Source organism: Empidonax traillii, unplaced genomic scaffold (assembly GCF_003031625.1).
Source record: "Empidonax traillii isolate 1590-97213 ecotype Southwest subspecies unplaced genomic scaffold, ASM303162v1 scaffold717:size860381, whole genome shotgun sequence".
Taxonomy (NCBI): domain Eukaryota; kingdom Metazoa; phylum Chordata; class Aves; order Passeriformes; family Tyrannidae; genus Empidonax; species Empidonax traillii.
This window is the reverse complement of record NW_020955910.1, coordinates 234229-253948: the sequence shown is the minus strand read 5'-3', so window position 1 is coordinate 253948 and position 19720 is coordinate 234229. Positions and strand designations below refer to the sequence as shown.

At 55.2% G+C, this 19720-nt stretch overlaps 1 protein-coding gene across 1 annotated transcript; it reads left to right on the top strand.

Annotated features, from left to right (window-relative positions):
• The first annotated feature begins 333 nt into the window (after positions 1-333).
• ALKBH5 (alkB homolog 5, RNA demethylase) lies at positions 334-18486 on the top strand. The gene is made up of 5 exons (XM_027900258.1): positions 334-641; positions 822-1638; positions 7884-7964; positions 12595-12750; positions 14308-18486. Exons 2-5 carry the CDS (start codon positions 917-919, stop codon positions 14489-14491), a joined length of 1143 nt encoding a protein of 380 aa, XP_027756059.1. The 5' UTR covers positions 334-641; positions 822-916; the 3' UTR covers positions 14492-18486.
• Positions 18487-19720: the final 1234 nt, after the last annotated feature.

Here is a 19720-nt window from a genome sequence, read left to right as displayed (position 1 = left end):
CCGCTCGCTCGTTGCACTCCCCGCGCCCGCCAGGGGGCGCTCGCGCCGCGCACCCGCCGCCACCTCCACGCTCTTCGCCCCCCACCCCTCCCTCCGCCGCCGCGCGCGCTCCACTCGCCCAATCAGCCGCCGGCCCCCTGCGCTCGCGCCCGCCTCCCGACCAATCAGCGCGGGGCGGGGGGGGGGGGGGGCGGGGCCGCCGGTGCCGGTAACGGCGGCGGGCGGGGCGGGGCGGGATCGCCGGTCGGTGCGCGCGTGCGAGGGGGCGGGGCCCGGGGGGGGCGGTGGTGGCGCTCGCGCGTGCGCGGCGGGGCGGGGCCGCCCCGCGGCGATCCGGGATGTCGGGCCGGCTCCTGGTGACGTAGCGGGAAGGGCCGCGCCAGACCCCTCTCTCTCCCACCCACCCACTCCCCCTGCCCGCCGCCGCCGCTGCTGCTTCCCCGGCACGGCACGGGACACCCTCCCTTACACACACACACACACCCCGACCAACCTCCTCCGGTTTCCCCGCCATGGGCAGCGCTGCGGCGGCCGGAGCGGGCGGGGCGCCCGGGGCCGCCGCTGGGCATGTGCCAGGCCCGGCCGCCGCGTGAGCACCGGCACCACCGGCAGCGTTGTCCGCGCCCGCCCCGGGCCGAGCCGTGAGTGTGCCCCGGCACGGAGGGAGGGAGGGAAGGAGGGGGCGGCAGCGGTGCCCGCCGGGAGGGGAGGGAAGGGAAGGGGGGGCGTCCCATCTCCCCGGGGGTGGGAGGCGGTGGTCGGCGCGGTCCCCGCGGCCCCCTGCTCACCCCCCGGTGCCCCGGGGCTCTCTCTCCCGGCAGGGCGGCGGGTGCCATGAGCAGCAGCCGCGCGTCCCCCGCCGCCGCCCGCCGCCTGCAGCGCGGGGATCGATAGAGGCGGGGGCTGCGGACCAGCCATGGCCGGCAGCGGCTACACGGACCTGCGGGAGAAGCTCAAGTCCATGATGCCCTACCGGGACGGCCACAAAGGCGGCGGCGGGGGGGGCCTCCCGCGGGAGCCCCCCGAGCCCCCCTACGACCGCAAGCGGCGGCACCAGGAGGACTCCGGCTCCGAGCCCAGCGACTACGAGGAGCAGAAGGAGGAGGAGGAAGCCCGGAAAGTGAAGAGCGGCATCCGCCAGCTTCGCCTGTTCAGCGCCGAGGAGTGCGCCAAGATCGAGGCGCGCATCGAGGACGTGGTGTCCCGGGCCGAGAAGGGGCTCTACAAGGAGCACACGGTGGACCGGGCGCCGCTGAGGAACAAGTATTTTTTCGGGGAAGGCTACACCTACGGGTCCCAGCTGCAGCGGAGAGGGCCCGGCCAGGAGCGGCTGTACCCGCGGGGGGAGGTGGACGCCATCCCCGAGTGGGTGCACGACCTGGTGATCAGGAAGCTGGTGGAGCACCGGGTGATCCCCGAGGGCTTTGTGAACAGTGCCGTCATCAACGACTACCAGCCGGGGGGTTGCATTGTCTCCCACGTGGACCCCATCCATATCTTTGAGAGGCCCATCGTCTCCGTCTCCTTCTTCAGCGACTCGGCGCTCTGCTTCGGGTGTAAATTCCAGTTCAAGCCCATCAGGGTGTCGGAGCCCGTTCTCTTCCTGCCCGTGAAGAGGGGAAGCGTCACGGTGCTCAGGTAACTCGCCCGCGTTGCCGGGGCTCGGTTGTGTAACGCGGATCACGAGGCTCAAGGATGCGCCCCGACGGCGCCTCGGGCTCCATCTCCCTCGCCTGTAGACACGCACGGGGTTTCGCTGTGGTGGAAGGGGTAAGGCGGGGATTTGTAGGGGGTCCTGTTGCCGTGGTGGGTGAGGATTTGGGTGGGTGCCTCCTCCATGGGGCTTGTGAGGTGAGTCCTGGTGGGAGTGTGGCCGCTCGCCGAGCTGAGCTTTGCTGTAGTTTCCTGTAAATGGTTAAAATAACACGTCGAGACACAAAATGGATGCTGTGCCCAGGAGTGGTCAGACGTGTTATTTTAACTGTTAACTGAGCAGCTGGTTGGGACTGGGCTCCTGGGACTATTCTTAGCTCGGCCAGTGCCTCCCTGACCTGACCTTAAACGTGGAGAGGAGGTGTGAATGGCCTTGTCTTCCCAATCTGTAAACTGGGAACGCTGAACCCTCCCGTGCCCGGTGGCGATGGGAAGACCGAGACCCGAGTGCAGAGCCCTGTGGGTTTGTCACTTGGAAGCACAGCAGGTCACAGGCAGGAAAGGACTTCACGCGTGTTGAGGAAGAGCTGTGGAGGTGGAATGACCTGCCCAAGGTCATGCAGCTGGTCGGCAGTAAAGCTGGGATTGGCACTGGGAAACGCCTGCTTCCTAATCCCGCTGCCTTCCCAGCACAGGCTGGGAGGGAGGGCAGGCAGGTGAGGGGACAAGAAGGTAAGAGGACAGGCAGGACTGGAGTGGACTGACCCTCTGGTGTCCATCTCTTGGGGAGGGTGGCTCGAAGCCCAGCGCCAGGGCTGCCAGTCCCTCATGTCCCTGAAGGTCAAAGTGGATCAGGGATCACCGGGACCCTGCCAGCAGTGCCCTGAGCTACCAACTTATCCTCGTTTGAGGGGTTATTTTTTGGGCTGGTGAAGGTCCAGGCCGGTTTTCCGGGCTCCCAGGCTGTAACTCAATCCCTTGCTTTGGCTTGTAAAGTGATCGCCGCAGGGTTCGGGAAGGAATTTTTTCCCCCCACATACACACACGGCCTCCTTGACTGGTGCATCAATAATAAATGCCGAGATCTCGCGTAGCTTTTATCTCGGAAAAGCTGCACAAACATTAACTAATCCTCGCCATGCCCCGGCGTTAGGTAACTTCTGTGGATTAGCCAGGGATGAGGGGGGCTGTGGAGGGAGTCGGGAACTGCACTGGGGACGTTTTCTCGCTCTCTGGTGGGATGGCCAGGGCAGAGGGGGCAGAGGTCAGGGTGATTTTGTGAAATGGGACCCGAGGGGACCCATCCTGCCCTGTGTCCTTTTACTGCAGAGCAAGTTCCATCCACCCCAGGGATGGAGACTGCTGGGTGTGAGGCAGCCGCTCCGCTCCCTCGCTTCCCCGAGGCACCAGGAGGGAAACTTTCTACCCTAATTTTCCTGCTGGTGATGAGAAGCCCGCTGCTGTCTTTCCCCGTTGGATCTGGATAAATAGTTATCCTTTCTTTCACAGCCAGAGGCATTTCTTTTTGTATTTTTTATAACCTAACAGAGGTCAGCCTCGAGTCTTGCAGTCAAAGCCACTCAGAAAACTCATGGCCCCAAGTCTGCAGGAGGATTGGGACTCTGCAGTGGAGGATGGTGGGAAGGAAGAAGAGGTGCTTTCTCTGCTCCAGGACCAGAGAATGATGTTTTCTTATCCCAGACCTTGCTCTTCCCTCAGAAGTACTGGGAAGAGGTGCTGGCTCAGGGCTCCCAGGATTGGCATGTGGTGTCTCCCAGGGGGTCTCTGGGTTGTTGGCCAGCGTCACCCAGCTGCTGTAACCCGTTTATTAACGTGGCTGAAGCAATTGCACAAACCAAATGAACCATCTTTTCCCTACAAATCGAAGGGCTGCTTTCTTCTTCACCCGCTGCTGCCGCCGCCTCATCAGGGTCAGATGTTCTGCTTTCCAGCAAATAATGGGCTTTAGAATGGATTATTTCAATTTTGGTACAGCAGTTAGCAGATACTTAGCACTCACTTAAGATGAGGTTCTGCCAAAGTGATTGTTCTGCGTTGATATGGTCCTGGCTGGAATCGAATTCTTTGCCTCGCAGCAGATCTCCCTGCTTCCCCTCTAGCCCCAGCAGTTTAGGAGGAGCAGGAGAGGTGCAGATTGTTGGTCGGCTCTCAGGGGTGTATCACCAAATCTATGCCTTGGTTATGATTAAGTCAACTCCCCAAACTTGGCCTTTTCTGCTGTGGGTAAACAGTTGCTGGAGGCAGTTGCCCTGGAGATGGGGAGCGGGCGCAGATAGAAGTGGCATGCCTGTAATGTCTGGGATTCAAATCCTGCTGGGTCAGTGGCTGCTCCTGGCCTGCTGCCTTTGGAGGAAGCCAGGGTAGCCATGTGCATTTGGGTACCCTCTGGAAGTCAGGAGGATCTAAGGGAAGCTGCTGGATCCCTCTCTTTGACCTCACAGCATTCTCAGGCTGTCCCCAGATCACACCTGTCCTGTTCTTGCTCTCAGCAGCCTGTTCCCAGTTCTCCTCCTGATTTCATAGCCGCCTACCCAGCAGGGATTTAGCAGAGAGGCTTTCCCCATATCCCTCCCTTGACTTTGCCTGCCCTGAAGGAGGATGTGGTGTTTGCCAACACTGAACCTGCCCCAGATGCGCTGGAAAGGGTTCAGACCTCAAGCTACAGGTGAGGTGGAACAGAATTCACCTGCCTGGGCTGTGCCCCTGTGCCAGAAACCAAAGGCTGAGGCAACCCATGACCTGCTAATGAGCCCTCCCCTCTTCCAGCAAAGCCCTTTTTCCTCTCCTTTCTCATCTGCAGGGAAGATTTGCCCTTGTAGGTTTTGAGATTTAGAAGACAACCTCCTCCAGTCTCCTCTTCCCCTGCAGCTCTGGGAAGCAGGTGCTCCTGCAGGTTTGTCCCACTGCCAGCCAGTCCAAGAGGAGGCATCACCTCAGTGTGTGCTGCTGGATCCCAATCCTGTGGCCTGTCAGCTCTTGGGGGGGGAGGGGGGGCTGCTGGCTGCACCACATTTGTGGGTTTTCTTTTTTTAGCAATAATTTGATAAGCATCAATCGATTGAAGCAGTGGGGAGGAGATGGAGGAATTTGCCTGTTCATCTGGGGGAACGTGTGCTTTGGCAATGCTTAGGCTGGAGAAAAGGGAGGGAGCTGGGGGATGCAGATCCAGCTGGGATAGGGGGGGTTCCATCCGGATCCCTGCCCTGCAGCTGCTGTCACAGGTAGCAAACCTCAGCACTGGAACTGCCAGGAACGTTGTCCCAGCGCCGTGGTTGGAAATAGCGCGGCTGCAGTTGGAGGAACGAGTGGCACAGGTAACATTTCCCAAGTTGTGCCATATGGGCTTCCCTCCCGCAGCTGGAAGAGTGCTCCGGGTCATCTCCTGGCTGTTTGTGATGGCAGGGAAACACTGTGATGTGTGTCCCTCCTGTTGTCTCCAGGCACGCCTGGTGGTGCGTAATCAGAGCTGCTTGGAGCCGCTGGAGGATGAACCTGCTTCCTCCCCAGCTGGAGGAATCTCTCTGCAGCTGCCTGCATGAGATGCTTTTCCAAAAAAGCCTGATCCCTCCGAACAAGCCGTGGGTGAAGAGGAAGCTCTGCCTGTGCCAGTGGTGATGAGGCAGAGGTTTGTTCCAGCTCTGCTCACACTGGTCGGTGTCACGTCCGTGGTTCGTGGCAGGAGCTTTCCTGAGCCACAGGTAAAGCCTTGAGTTGCCCAAACCCTGCAGTGGGTCCAGTCCCTCTGCCCCTGAGCTGGCCTGGCTGTCATTAAGACGTCATCGTAGAAATGTTTCTTGTTGGGGACTCTGCAGAACTTCAGGGCCTCCTTCCTGGGTGATGTTTGCACAAAAAAAAAACCCTGCTTTCATCTCCACGTGAATCAGTTCTGTTGGAGTTCTTCTGGATGGAGAAGGAGGCTCAGGGAGGAGTTGGCTGTGTAAGGTCTGACAGTTTGGAGTTGGGGTGTGTTGAGGGGAGCGTGTGGATAACATCAGCACCTCCCTGTGTTCTTCTGGAAAACACTCTGGGATAGGGATGTCCTATTCAGGTCTGAGTTCTCCTGGGCAGGAATTGAGGGTTTTCCCTACCAAGTTGCCTTGGGTTTGTTCTCTGAGCAGGAAGTCTGTAGGTAGACCCGTTATGGGTATTTTTTCCCAGTGTCTGACCTTTCACCTGTCATCAGGGTGTGCAAGGCCGGGCAGTGGGTGAGAAGTTCATGCTGGCACGAGGCAGCACAAGTATGACACAACCAAATAATCTTTTTCTGCCTGTGCAGAGAGACACCGTCACTATATGTGATACGGTGCAAGCAGAGTTTTCCCACACCAGTATGGTACTGGGGCAGACTGGTACCCTTTAGGGCCTCAGACTGGACTACTGGGATATTGCTTTGGTGCTGCCCATGTGCATCCTGGGGCCACAAACTCTTCCTGAGGCCGCTCTGGGAGTGATCTGAGAAGGGGTTTCCTGCCTTGGGGAGTGAGAAGGAGTGTCCAGGCTGACATCTCGAGATGGAGAGCACATGTCTGGAAACAGACCTTCTCCTGATGCTCAGGGTGTTGCTGAGGATGCGCCGAGTTGAATGCCAACGTGGGTGATATTCATGAATTCGCTGGAGCCTGACGCAGAGATTCCTGGAACACAAAAGAGCATCATCGTAAGCCCCCCTGGCGTAACACTGTCGTGTTCTGCAGTGCCTGCAGGGCAGGGGGGCATGGACATCACCCCTGTTCTAACTGATCAGGACTCAGACTTTTAACTCTCCTCCTAAAGCAGTAAATCTGTCTTTGAGGAGAGGTGCGTGTTTCTGGGTGAGTGGGTGGGTTATCTAACCAGATCAAGGAAACCCGGTCCCGTCCCCGGAGGAGACTTGCGTGTGTGAGATGTGCTCTGAGTGTCCTGAATAACCTGCCAGCCCCCTGACCCTGGCTGTGCTTCTGAGGGCTGCCTGGTGGCCACTGTGCCAGAAAAAGCCTCGTGGGGACAGCGGGCCAGCAGGTGATTTCTGCTTCAGGTTAAACATTGTGGGGGTGTGCCAGCGCTGTGTGGCTTGAGCGGCCTCTGCCCAAATCCCTTCCCAGGTGCTTCTGCCCTTGTCAGGTGTTCCAGGAGGCTCTGAAGGTGTTTAGCTTCTCTTGTTCCCGTGCTGGAGTCTGGGAGGCTCTGTGAGAGCTGACACTCTCCAAACGGCAGGTAGAGGGCAGGCCCCACTCTCGGACCTGCTGGCTGGAGCCGTGGGAGTGACGGGATGTGCTCCCACAGGGTGGTTTGTGTGTCCAAGCAGGGGTGGTGGCTGCTCTCCATGGACCCACTGTGATTTCACCTGCTCCACAACGGAAGCAGCCACGAGAAAAATGCTCCAGTGTTTTGTAGGAAGCTGAGGTCGTCCTCTGCCTGGGCTTCTCTCCAGCCTGCTGGAATCATGGAGTGTCTGAAGTCACCTCACATGGTGAAACGCTCCTGCCCAGAGTGGCTACTGCTTGAGCCTGGGGTCGCTTTCCTCAGCCCTGGGAGCTGTTTCTGCCTGTAACAGGGAGGTTTGGGGAGTGCAGCTTGGTTTGCAGGTCTGGATTTGAAGGTTATAACCCAAGTGCATCGGGTTGGGGTTGGTGATGTTTGTGTCGTGGCTGAAGATGTGCCACGTGATGGGGAGCGGGGAGGATGAGGGTGCTGAGAGAGTCTGTGCCCAGGTGAGGGGGGTGAGAGGCTCAACTCTTGCCAGCACTGCACCCCTCCATGACTAACAAATCCCACTGAATTTGGTATGTGTTCATGTCTGGGTGCGCTGCACATCCCAGCCGCGAGAGATGGCTTTTCTCAGGGATGTGCGTGAGGAGATTCTTTGTGCTGATTTTTCCCCTGTTGCTTTCTAATTTCTTTGTAAATTAATTGCCTGAATTTACAATCCATAAACGCATTTCCACATGTCTTATTTCACAGCGCTGTAGCAGGTGGCAGTTTCCTCTGGTGTATACTAGAAAATTGAGTCCTAAAGCCCTCCCCAAAAAAACCCCCTGGCTGTCCACATTCCTTCTTGGGAAAGACTTGGCTACAAGTCTAGCTCCTGTGTGTGTGGGGAACGGCGTTTGGAGGAGGAATTCCTGGTGGAAGTCTGGAAGTACTGGCCAAAATGAGTTGTTGAGGCTGGAAACCACTTTCTGCCTCCGCCTGGCATCTCTCTCACAGTGGCTTTTTGTTTCTGTTGTCAGTGGGTACGCGGCCGACGAAATCACACACTGCATTCGACCACAGGACATCAAGGAGAGAAGAGCTGTCATCATCCTGAGGAAGTAAGTGTGGAAGCCCTCCGGACAGTAAGATAAGCGTGGATGTGGTGTCGTGATGTTTAAACACTTCAAAACTGCCTTGTTAATTTGCTTGGCTTGATCTCACACCTTGATTAGATGTCACTCTGGGACTCTTTCCGTACCCAGCAGTGGAAGTGGCTGGAACCAGTTCCTGCAGAGTTAATCACTTCTTGGCTCTGTGAGCAGCACTTCATTGAAAGGGCTGGGGTTGCAAGCCCTGTTGGTGTCCAAACACCTGTCTTTCCTTGGCTGCCCAGCTCCAAACAGCTCAGATTTCAAACTCTCTTTGTTTTGGGTTGTGTGTTCAGGTGTCTGGTCATATGATACCTCCCTGTGTGAGTTACCTGCACAGTCCTTTGAAGCTGATGGTTGTGATGAAGAATCTCCTCTAAAAGCAGATAAAGTTTTCTTGGTAGCATGGCTTTTGTTTCCTGGGGAGAGGGAGGAAGACGCTGACTTGGGAGGAGAACAAAGTAAATTCAGTGCTCACTTTACAGGGCTTGTCCTTGGAGTCTGTGTTGGGAAGCCAAGCTCTGTAAGCTGTTTTAGAAACATGCTTCCTGTTCTAGAATCCACACTGTCTTGATGGCATTGCTTGTTCCTAAAACTCTTCAGAAAATGGAGAAAAAATAAGCCAACCCCACCCCAAACTCCCTCAAATATTACCTTTTTTTTGTGCCCAGAAATGTCCTCTCTCATCAGTTCCTTCTACTAGGAGACCAAAAAATGTGACTGCCACACACTGACCCATGTTGACTGTGCCTTAGAAGGTGTTAGCAGTAATTCTGCTGTCAAGAAATCTTTTTGTAAGTGAAAACACAACGATTTTCAGTCCTATAAACCCAACCAAAAGCGTGGGCATTGGTGGCAGGGCTGTGGTTGTGGCCCAGGCTGGCACAAGGCTATCAGGCAAGTGGTGTGGATTCAGACTGGATGAGCTTTTGGATGGCGTAGTTGGTTTCAAAACAAGTCTGGCAACGTTGTGAAGATAACGGCACAAAGCCAGCGGAGCGGAGTTGGACATCTGGTCAGAGAGACCCGTGAAATGAAGGCAGGAAAAAACAGCAGCCCTGAGGCACTAGCCAGGCAAAATTCGGCCCAGCCCCAGGGAGGCAGGGTGAGATGTGGCAGCAGATAGAGTGGGATGAAAGACAGGATGTAGCCAAACCACCCCACAGCTGGTTCTGGCCACATGAGGTTTGGGGTGAGAGGGTTGTGATAAGAACTTGAAGCTGTTGTGTTCATGGTGTTGGTGCAACCAAAGAGAAGCAGAACGAGTGCTGACAAGGAGGCGTCTCCAAGTCCTGTAGCTGCTTTGGTTGGGATTTGGGATAGAGAAGCTGCCAGGCCTGGGTTGTGGAGCAGTTCCCAGGAAAAGACAGTCTTGGATAAATAAACTAAAGCTGCCCAGTATCTGGTGCAGATACTGAAAATACCCGTTTAAACTGGCTCTGCCTCTTGCTTTCTGCAGCCTCTGTAAGGTATGTTGAGTTATTTCAGTCTAACCTGGCTGCCATCAAAGTGCAACTGAGCAAAAAAAGGGACCTTAAAGCTCATCTAATTCCAGCCCCCTGCCATGGGCAGGGACACCTTCCACTTGGAGACCAGGTTGCTCCAAGCCCTGTCCAACCAGGCCTTGGACACTTGCAGGCATGGGAAGTCCTCAACCTCTCTGGGCAACCTGTGCCAGTGCCTCACTACCCTCTGAGGAAAGGATTTCTTTCCAATGTCTAATCTAAATCTATCTGCCCATGTAAAAAGTTGCTCTCACTGGTTTTTTTTTAAGCATCCTTCAAGTCCTGGAAGGAGCAGTGGTGTACCCAGCTGAGCTGGTGCATCACTGCTGAACAGACAAAGCCTGCAGCTCCTACCAGAGCCAGCTGTGTTTGCTCAGCCATCCCTCTCCAGCAGCGTGTCCTTCTGCCTTCCCCTCATTTTTGGGGTCTGATTTGCTGAACATGAGAGCAGAAGTGTCTCTGCCCGGTCACACAGCCGTGAGCTGACCTGACTGACAGGCCAGACACAACCACACTGAGGCCTTTCCTCCTGAGCCAAGCAGAAACCCCCCGGTGATTCTTTTTCCGTGTGACCTCTGCGGAGCTTTGCAGCCCTGGTGAATCCGTGGCAGTTCCCTGTTTGCCACAGGCCGTGCTCCAGTTGCTGCCAAGCAGAGCTTATTAATTGCTGTTTATCCCTGGCCGGGGCAGCCATCTCCCGGTGCTCTGCGTGTGTCCGTGCAGCGGGGCCGCCGTGACCCCCGTCCGTGCCGTGTCCCCACGCCGTGGATCACTGCACAAACGCCGTTCCCCATTCCCGGATCACGCGACTTTCTCTGAAACACAGCGTGTTATGCAACCAGGAAAGCAGCTCCTGCTGCTGCTGGCCTGCTGGCACGGGAGGGCTGGGAGCAGCCTCGTAAAACTCCTCTTCCTCGTTTTCGTGGGGAGGGTCGGCCCCGAGCTTTCCAGCGGGATCAGATCAGCTGGGTCACCCCCCAGTTGGAGCTGGGATGTTCAGCTCTGAATGTGAGGGCCTGCTGGGTCCCAGACACGTTTGCATTTGGCTCTGCTCTTGCCTCTACTCCAAGTGTGTTTTTGCTGACAGCGGCGGGAGAACAACGCTGTGGGAGCTGGAGGAGCAGTGGGATTTTTGCAGGATGCTCCAGAGCAGCGTGGTTACCAAGTAGGTCATAAACACTTCAGTGCTGTAGTGTGATGGCATTGAGAGTTTTCCTGCGTGTCAGAGCACAGGGCTGCAGGAGCCAGCGAGGTTTGGAAGTGCTTTGAGCGAGAGTGGGGGAACCTGCTCTCAATTTCATGAGATGCTGGAAGAGGTAACGTGGGAGGGGGGGGATAGAAATGAGACCTTGAAGTGGGTCTTGAAAGACATTTCAGAGAGTTTCTGCTGCCTTTCTGCTTCCACTCTCATAAATAGGAGTTACTTTATTTAACTTGAACCTGCTCCTGCCTTGCTCTGTGGCCAGAGCGAGCATGTCTGGTGTTCCCTTGCCCTCCCAGGGTATTTGAGGGTTGGTTTGTTTGAACTGCAGCCCTGCAGTCGCTGTTGTATTTGAGAGATATTTAAACCACCTTGTCTGGAGCAGGATCAGCAATGTCTTTGGTGTTCTGGCTGGACTGGGTCCAGTCCTGGGGCTGAGAACAGTTCAGGACAACAGCGTGAGCTGTCACAGGCTCCAGCCTGGCAGCTGCCTGTGGAAGTGTTCCTTGTTTCTGGCATGCTGGGCAAACTCAGGCTGCCATGCCCAGCATCACCTGTGCCAGCCTGGCATCGCCCTGCTTAACTGAAGAGGCTCTCCCCAGTGGCAGAGTGTACCTGGGCAGATGGATGTGCTTCCTAACAATAGCTTAGGTTGGGATTCTTCTGTGGAAACCTCCCTCAGGAGCTAAAGTTCAGCATTGGAGAACAAGTAGTGATTCTCCCCTTTCTTTTACCCAGACCTCTTCTGTAGTCCCTACTTATCCTAAGGAGGGAGACAGACTACAGCATCAGGATGCCTTTCCTTCTGGGAAGTAGCTTGGATCCTTCTGAAATCAGCAGCTCTGGAGCACCGGCACCTTTGAGTGTATTTTGCCCATTCTTAGGCTGCAGTCTGTGCTTTGAAATAGACTTCAGCAGAGTTTTTAAGTCGAGCCTGGTGACTGTGCTGTGCTTGGAGATGGTCACAGCACTGGGATAAGAGTCTGCTCCGTCAAGTTTTCGTTCCTGCTGCCTCCCTCCACGTGTGTGGGGCTGCAGTCGTGCCTGGGCCAGCGACAGTTCTCCTCTGGGACAAGCTGTGTTTGCTCTCTGGTGTATGTTGAGCGTGTGCTGTGCTGCTGGAAGGGATGTGGTGCGGTTTCTGTTTGCTACACCCGCTCCTGACTCGTACTTCAACTCCTTGCACCTCTCAGTCAAGCTGAGGAACACCTGACCCTGTGAGGTCTGTGGGCAGGAGGGAGTTTCCAGGTGGAAAGCAGTTATTACTGTTGGAGGTGGTGATGAATTTTGCAGGACATCTCCCACCCAGGTGGATTAACTGGAGCTGTGAGTTATTGACGAGTCACTGTGATTTCACAGCTGCTCCTGCACCTCTGATCTGTATCCCACTGGGATTGCATTGAGCCCAGCACCTCTTGCATTCACCTCATGGCTACGTGTCCCTGTGCTTCCTCTTTCCTCTGGCAGGACAAAGGGGAATGGCTTCAAATTTAAAGAGAGCAGGTTTAGATTGGCTATTAGTAGAAAACTCTTCCCTGTGGGGGTGGGGAGGCCTCAGGTTCCCCAGAGAAGCTGTGGCTGCCCCTGGATCCCTGGAAGTGTCCAAGGCCAGGTTGGACAGGGCTTGGAGCAACCTGGGCTAGTGGGAGGTGTCCCTGCCCATGGCAGAGGGCTGGAACAGGATGAGCTTTGAGATCCCTTCCAGTCCAAACCATTCCATCATTCTATGAAGCCTCAAGTTCCAAAAAGCTGCAGCTTATTCTGCTCTGGAGTGTGTTATCCTGCCCTTCCTCTTGAGCTGTGTGGCTGGGATGGAGGGCTCTGCAGCAGCAGCAGCACACTGGTGGTTCCGTAGAAACTCCTTGCAAATTCTCTTCTCTTTAAACATTTGCAGAACAAGACTAGATGCACCTCGATTGGAAACAAAATCCCTGAGTAGCTCTGTGTTGCCACCAGGTTATAACTCTGACCGTCTATCGGGAAGCAACCGGGACCAGATCCTGAAACCAAAGCGGTCCCATCGCAAAGCAGATCCTGATGCTGCTCACAGGTAGGATGATCTCTCCTGAGGGCTGTGTTTGGGATGGGATCTCTCTGGGTCAGTGCGTGGCTGAGGTCCTTGGCTACACAACGCACTTAAAAACACCCTCCTTGCACCTGGCAGGTGCTTTCTGTGGTGCCGAGATCTGTTTTATCAGAATGAGCTCTTTATGTGTTGCTCCCAGACTTGTGGAGGCTGAGCTCTGGCTGTAAGCAGCTTACATTGTTTATCCTGTGAGTGGCATAATGAAGAAGCAATAGATTTGGCTGGCTTTTGATAATGCAGTCGTTCAGAACAATAGTTTCCCTGCAGCTAATCATTTTTGACCTCTATTGCCAAGCAACCTGTGCAGCTGCATTAAACTATGTTATGAAAGCAGTCCTGGGAGAGAACATGAGGGTTTGCTATCTGGGAAAGGTGAAGGCCTTTGGGGAAGCTTCTCAGGCCTGTTTTGATTCCAGAGCTGTGTGTGTATATTTTTTGTGTGAGAAACCAGACTGTGTGGATGCTTAAGCCTGACCTTCAGGGAAGCTCCTTGCCAAGGTCTCAGACAGCTTGAGCTCTGCAGCAGGGCTTCCCTTAAACACCTTGGTGTGAACACACCGATAGCCCTGAGTGATAGCCCGTCTGCCAGCTGGCCTGGATAGTCCCAATTCCAAAGCTTCCCGAGGATCGAGATGGCATTCTCTGGATGCAGCCCAAAAGTCGCCTTGGTCGCAGGGGCTTGGCCGCTGCGCGGTCCCAGCCCTGTTTCAACCTGTCCTGGAGGGAGGAGGGTGGGGATGGCTTGTTTGTGAGCTGTGTTCATTCACCTGGATGCAGGCTGGGAAGATGGATGAAGAATTGAAGCTGGTCTGCGGATGCAGCTTCCCTCCGAGCACACAGTGTCCGATTAGGGGAGCGATCATGCAGGACAAATGTGCAGATCTGTCAGAGCTGTTTTTCAGCCTGATGTGACCTTATCAGGGTGTGGGGGATGGCTTGCATAGGCTTCTGCAGCAGATGGGTGTGAAAAACATGTTTTTCTCTTCCTGTGGCCTCAAAGACTCCAGTATAACAGGTAATTAGCGTGGATATCATAGTGGTGAATCTCAAGAGGAACCACTCAGATGAAATAAGAGGGTCTGTGCAGCCCACCAGCCCCGTCCTGCTATGAAGTGATCCGAGGCAGCTCTGCAAAAATAACAATTGCACTGTGCTAATGTTTTGAGAGGACAAAGGATTTTGGAGCTGTGCTGTGATCCTGCACCACGAGGAGCTCAGCTCTGTGCTGTGAGTTCTGAGGCAGGAGACAGACCCCACTGCCCAAGGGATGTTTCTTGGGGGCCACAAGCTGCACTTAAAAAAAAAAAAAACCCTGAGGTGACTGGGCTGTTTGGAAGTGGCTGGTGGAGGTTAAAGCTTGCCCTGGGAAGCACAACTTGGTGATCTGTTCCTGCTCTGCCGAGTGCCTGGTGCTGGGAAGGCACCATGGAAGCTGGCAGTGCTGCAGGCAGTGTCTGCAGGAGGAATGCCTGCATCCCGCCCTGGCTGAGCTCTCACTCCTTGCTTTCTCTCTCTCCATAGGCCACGGATCCTAGAAATGGATAAAGAGGAGAACAGGCGCTCGGTCCTCTTACCAAAACATAGGAGACGGAGCAACTTCAGCTCCGAGAACTATTGGCGACGGTCGTACGAGTACACGGAGGACTGTGAGGAGGAGGAGGAGGACGGCAGCCCGGCCAGGAAAGTTAAAATGAGGCGGCACTGAGGATTGCTCTTTCCGGGCTCGTGGAGCTGATTGAGATTGGCCTCCAGTCTGTGAAAACTTTCTCCTCCCTCTGGCTATCTTCCATCTAGCTTCAGTTTTGGTTTTTCCTTTCAGGCTGAAGAGTAAACAGGAAGGATTTGAGTTTTATGAATGGAGGAACGCTGAGACATACGTAAGGATGGAACATGTCCAGTGCACATGGTGTCCTGAGTCATGGGTCAAGCGGGCATCTCTCCCTTAGGAAGCAGATAAAGTTATGCCAGGCTGTCCGTTGGGATTTCTTTTTGAAAACACCAAAAAGTTTAACTGTTTCATTGCGCAAGATTCAAGAATTGTATTTTTGTTTTGTTTTGTGTTTTGGTTTTTTTTTTTTTTTTTTTTTTTTGCTTTAACACTCGTCCTTTCCAAATGTTCTAAATATGATGTTTGACCCCAGGAGCTGAAATTCCGTGGTGGCATCATATTCCCTGTTTTACCAAAGGGCTCCTTGGTCTGCTCTTTCCTGGTGGTTGCTGGGTCTGTTTTAAGGGTGCCCTGCAGTAACTGGAAGTTTGAAGCTTTGCAGACCCCTCTTACTGCGACTGATTTCAAAGGGTTTAGGACGTTTTTCGTTGCACTTTAGTGTTTTAAATGCCGTAGGTTTCCTTTCCAGACCCTTTTCCCAAGCCAGCGTGGGCTCGCAGCCTTGTGTCCCTGCGCTGCCCTCTCCGAGAAGAATGTACTAGAGCTCTGGTTTCTCAGTGCTGATCCGAGGGGGGATGTGTTGTGGTTGAGGAGGAAGGAATCGTGGCTGGCTTCCCTGAGGATGGCCCAGCATTGTCCTGAGATCCATAGTGGAACCTTGGGGCTGCCGAGTCAGGGGTCACACTGAGTATGTGCTGCTTCCCAGAGCTGGGGATAGCGAAGAGGAGTAGGAGAGACGCTGTGCTTGTGGGGGGTGTGTGCCTTGGGACCCCAAGGAGGAGCTGTTCTCCACTGCCCCTTCCAGGTGGAGATAGCTGAGAGGCCGAGCATCCCAGCACAGTGTCCCATCCCGAGGGATTGGCAGTGCTCTGCCAGAGCAGGAACAGGCGCTGCCGTGGCCTCGGGCCATGGTCTGTCCCCTCCGAGGCTGGGAGTGGGGACACTGCAGGGGCCCAGTTTGGCCCTGGTTCAGTGCATCCGGCACTGAAGTTGCCTGCCTTCTCCTGGCTTACTCCTGCCTGCATTCCCGTGGTAGGGAGCTTTCTGATTGCTACAGGAAACGCTGAGAAGAATCAGGCATTCAGCCCCGTGGGGTTGTGTTAGAACATCTGCCTTCATCCTCCTCTTCTCCCGCCCAGTTTGCGTTAGCCCAGACCAAAGCCTTGGCGTTGGCAAAGTTTTGGGGGGCCCAACACCATATTTAGAACCCTACTTTTAAGGAAAATCTTCCTCCAGTTGATTCTTTGAACCCAAGTGTTGGCAGTTGTAAGGAGTAGTCTTTATTTTTAAATTTTTACTGCTTTGCCCTCCTTCCAATTGTAGTTTTTTCTTAGTGTTGTGTCCCCCACACACTTCACGGTCTGCACGCTTGGCAATAAAAAGATGTAATGTATTTTGAAACCCGTTTGCTGCTGTCTTGAGGGGCTCCTGGTCTAAAACAACCACCCAGGCGTTGTTCCCTGCAGAATACTTGCAGACATCTGGGTCCCACTGTCCTTTTCCTTCCCTGCTGATTATTTCTGCAGCTCCTGCTGTTGGGGTTCTGCTCAGGCTGGATCTTGTGGTCACATTAGCACAGAGGGCGTTGCCATCACCTTCAGCACAGTGCTGGTCTGTGGGGGTCTTCTGTATCTGAGATCCCCAGTGGGTGTCTGATTATTTTATCCGATTGCTTTCCTGGTGAGAGCCCCTGCTGGCTCCGTGCCATGGTACAGGCAGAACCTTTGAAGGAACCTGTCTTGTCTACCCAGAGATCTGAAAGCTCGTGCTTCTGCCGCTTCTGGAACCTTTAAAATGCCGTTTTCAGACCACACGTAGCATTTTTGAAGCGATGTTCCTCGCCCTCCCAGCTTCCTGCCGCGAATCCGGGCCAGCTCTTGGCTACAAACCCCCTGTTTGGGAAAGCTTGGCACTCCCCTGGTAGCAAAACTGCACGTGGGGAGCAGCAATCCCTTCTCCTCCTTATGGCTTTGTCTTTCTGGATCCATCCTGGCCGTGCCCACCGCGGTGCCGGGCTCTGCCGCGGGTGTGACAGTGACAGTGGTCACTGCTGGAGGTCTTGGCTCTCCCCTCTCCCTTCCTGGCTCCTAGTTTTGTGCCTACCTCTGCAATACGGATACTCTACCCTGGTGTCAGCTCAAAACGAAGCTGGAGGCAGCCTGCCTTTCGGGGGGCAGCTTCCCAGAGCAGGATTCCCATGGGATGAGGGCGTTGGCTGTGTCTCTGCCGAAGGCTGAATGAGGCATCCTGAGGTCTTGCCTCTTGCCTGGTACCAGCCATCACCTCCTCTTGGTCCTTGTGCAGTCTCTAGGTGTGCAGGTATCCTTTCTCAGCTTGTTGTGGAATTCCTGCATGCCGTGGTTGGGAGCTCTTCCCTTCTCCCTTCATCCCCGCCCCGCATCCGTGCAGTGGGTCAGAGCTGGCAGCCGTGGCTGGTGGGGGCAGGAGGAGCTCCAGCCACCATCTCTTCTCATAACTCACTTGGTTTTCAACCTGACTGGTTGGGGGTTGACACCTTGGAGAGAGAGAGGGAGCGGGTGCAGGCGTTGGGACCCGCGGCATCCCTCGGGAGAGGAGTCCCCAGCGTGCAGGCAGGGCCATCTTCCCACTTGTACAGACATTTTCTATAGACACGGATGTATATGTGTAGATAACATGGTTTTTTAAACTCTTTTGCACTGAACAACATCGGAGTGAAACCAGAAGACGCATTTTTTTCACGTGGGTCCAGAGGTCTGGATCCCTTCCTGTGGCCTGTCCGGTGAAACTGTGGCTCGGAATTCCTGGTGATCCCGCACCTTTTCCCCTGTCGGGCTGCCCGCAGGCGCTGGGTCAGGCTGGTGCCACGGGGATGGTGTGGAGGGTGGTGAGCTCCAGTTTGGAGGCAAAACTTTTCCCGTGTGCTCCGTGGGATGGGCTCGTGCACAGCCCCGACCACGTCTGCTTTGTCCTGTGTCTGATCCAGTCGGGTGGTCCGACCTCCTCTCCATCCACCCACAGCATGTCCTTGCTCAGCCCCAAACTGGGAATAAGGCTACATCCAGTGTGACAATCCATGCACCCGCAGCCCAGACCAGGAGAACTGTCTTTCCTAAGGAAGGGGGGAGGAAGGTGGGGTTCATCTCTAGTTCAGTGGGATTCATCCCTGCTTTTCTGTGAAGAACAGGAGGAATTGGGGTTTGTTGCTGTTGCCCCTATCTCCAGAAGAGTCAGTGGTGGAATTGTCCAAGCCCAAGGGTCAAAACAGCTGCCAGGCTTTGAAGAGAGCTCAGGGGGGCTGGGGTTGGACCCCCACCAGCAGCAAAGAGTCTTTTTACCTGCCAAAAATGTTCCCTTTCCCCGTTGGGAGGAGAAATGTTTGGCCAAGAAGCGCCTGTGCTCCTTCCCCTGCCCACACTTAACAAGTTCTGGCTGACTTTAATTTTTGTTTTTTAAAAGATTCTAAAAAAAAAATTTTTTTTTTTTGGTTACCAATAAAAATAAAAATAATAATAATAAAAAAAGAAGATAAATAAAAAAAGAAAGTGGCAATATTTTTTTCTGTAAGCTTTTCCTAGGAAAAAGCGTGGTTTGTAACAAAGTTGTACAGTTCTGAAGTTTGAGATACGAGAAGTACTGTGTGAAACGCTGTAAATGGGGCAGAGATTATTTTATGTACAGTCTGACGTGGGGGAATCTTTTAATTCCGGTTGATTCTTAGGAAGAATTTGGTTCTTCACTGTCAGGGTTTGGAATTTCATGGTTTCATTATGATTATTATTTTTTTTTTCTTGTATAGATTGCTGCATTAATTGAATAAAAGCAGAAAGCATTGCTCTGCCTGCCTGTGTGGTGGTGCTGTGGGCTGGGATGTTGCCTTGATCTCCCCAGGCAGAAACGAGGTGGTTGGGAATGGGGAACTGGTTCTAAATAAAGGGAGTCACCGGCTCCCTGGGGATGGGGCAGCCAAATGTGGTGGCTGTCCCTCCTGCGCTGTCCTAGAAAGCAGGGACAGGGCTCCCTGCCCTCCTCTTCCTCCTCCTGCAGCTTCCACGCTGCCCACAGCTGGAGCCTGGATCCTGATGGGCCCAGCACCCTCCTGTGCCTTCCTCCTGCACGAGGGAGATAGTGAGGTGCCAAAGAGGGGATGGAAGGGGTCTGTTGGCCTCGTGTGTGGCCTCCACTCTCCTTCCTTTCCAATTCCTCCTCTCTCTTCCTCCTCTGCTGTTTGTCTTCTCTTCCTTCTCTCCTGTTTCTCCTCTTTTCCTCCTCTGCCTCCTCCCTTCTTCCTCCCGTTCCTCCTCTCCTTTTGCTTTCCCTCTCTTCCTCCCAGCCCCTCTCCCCTCTGTTCTCCCTCCTCCTCCTCTCCCTCCTCCCCAGCCATGACCCACATCTGGCTCCCTCCTCTCCACCCTCCCTTCCTCGGGGCTGTGTCCGTGGGTCAGACCCTCCATCCCATCCCTCCGTCAGCCCATCGCTCCCCGCTCCCCCCCAGGCTGTTTTCCGCCCCCAAACCCCGCGTCGCCCCAGAGCCGCATCTCCCCGGGCCGGGGTTAGTCAGCAGGGAGGGGAAGCCGTGCCCTGCCCGGGGTGAGTCACCCCAAAACCGGGCGCAGGGCAGGTCGCTCCCCCTCCCACCTCGGGACGGTGCCGTGTGGGGGGAGTGAGGAACAACGTTCCCGGTGCCACGGTGGGAATAACGAGTCGGCAGCCAGGCATGAGGTTCGAACATTAATTTTGGGAGCCGGCGGGATGCTCCGGGCCCTGTGGCCGGGGCGCCGCCATGTTGATGCACCCCACGGCTGTGGGGCGCGCGGTGAGACCCTAAACCCGCAACACCCCCGCGTTCGTGGGAGCTTTGTGACCACGGTGCGCGGGCTCGGGGTGCCCTCGCTGCCCCCACGCGGAGAGGAGACGACGAAAGAAAACGCTGAAACAAATAAATATATAAATAAATAAAGCGCAGGGAGGGCGCGGAGCAGAGGGGGGATGAGGACTACAACCCCCATCGTGCCTCGCGGCGGCGCACGCGCGGCAGGGGGTGGGCGGGGCCGCGGCGCGCGGCGC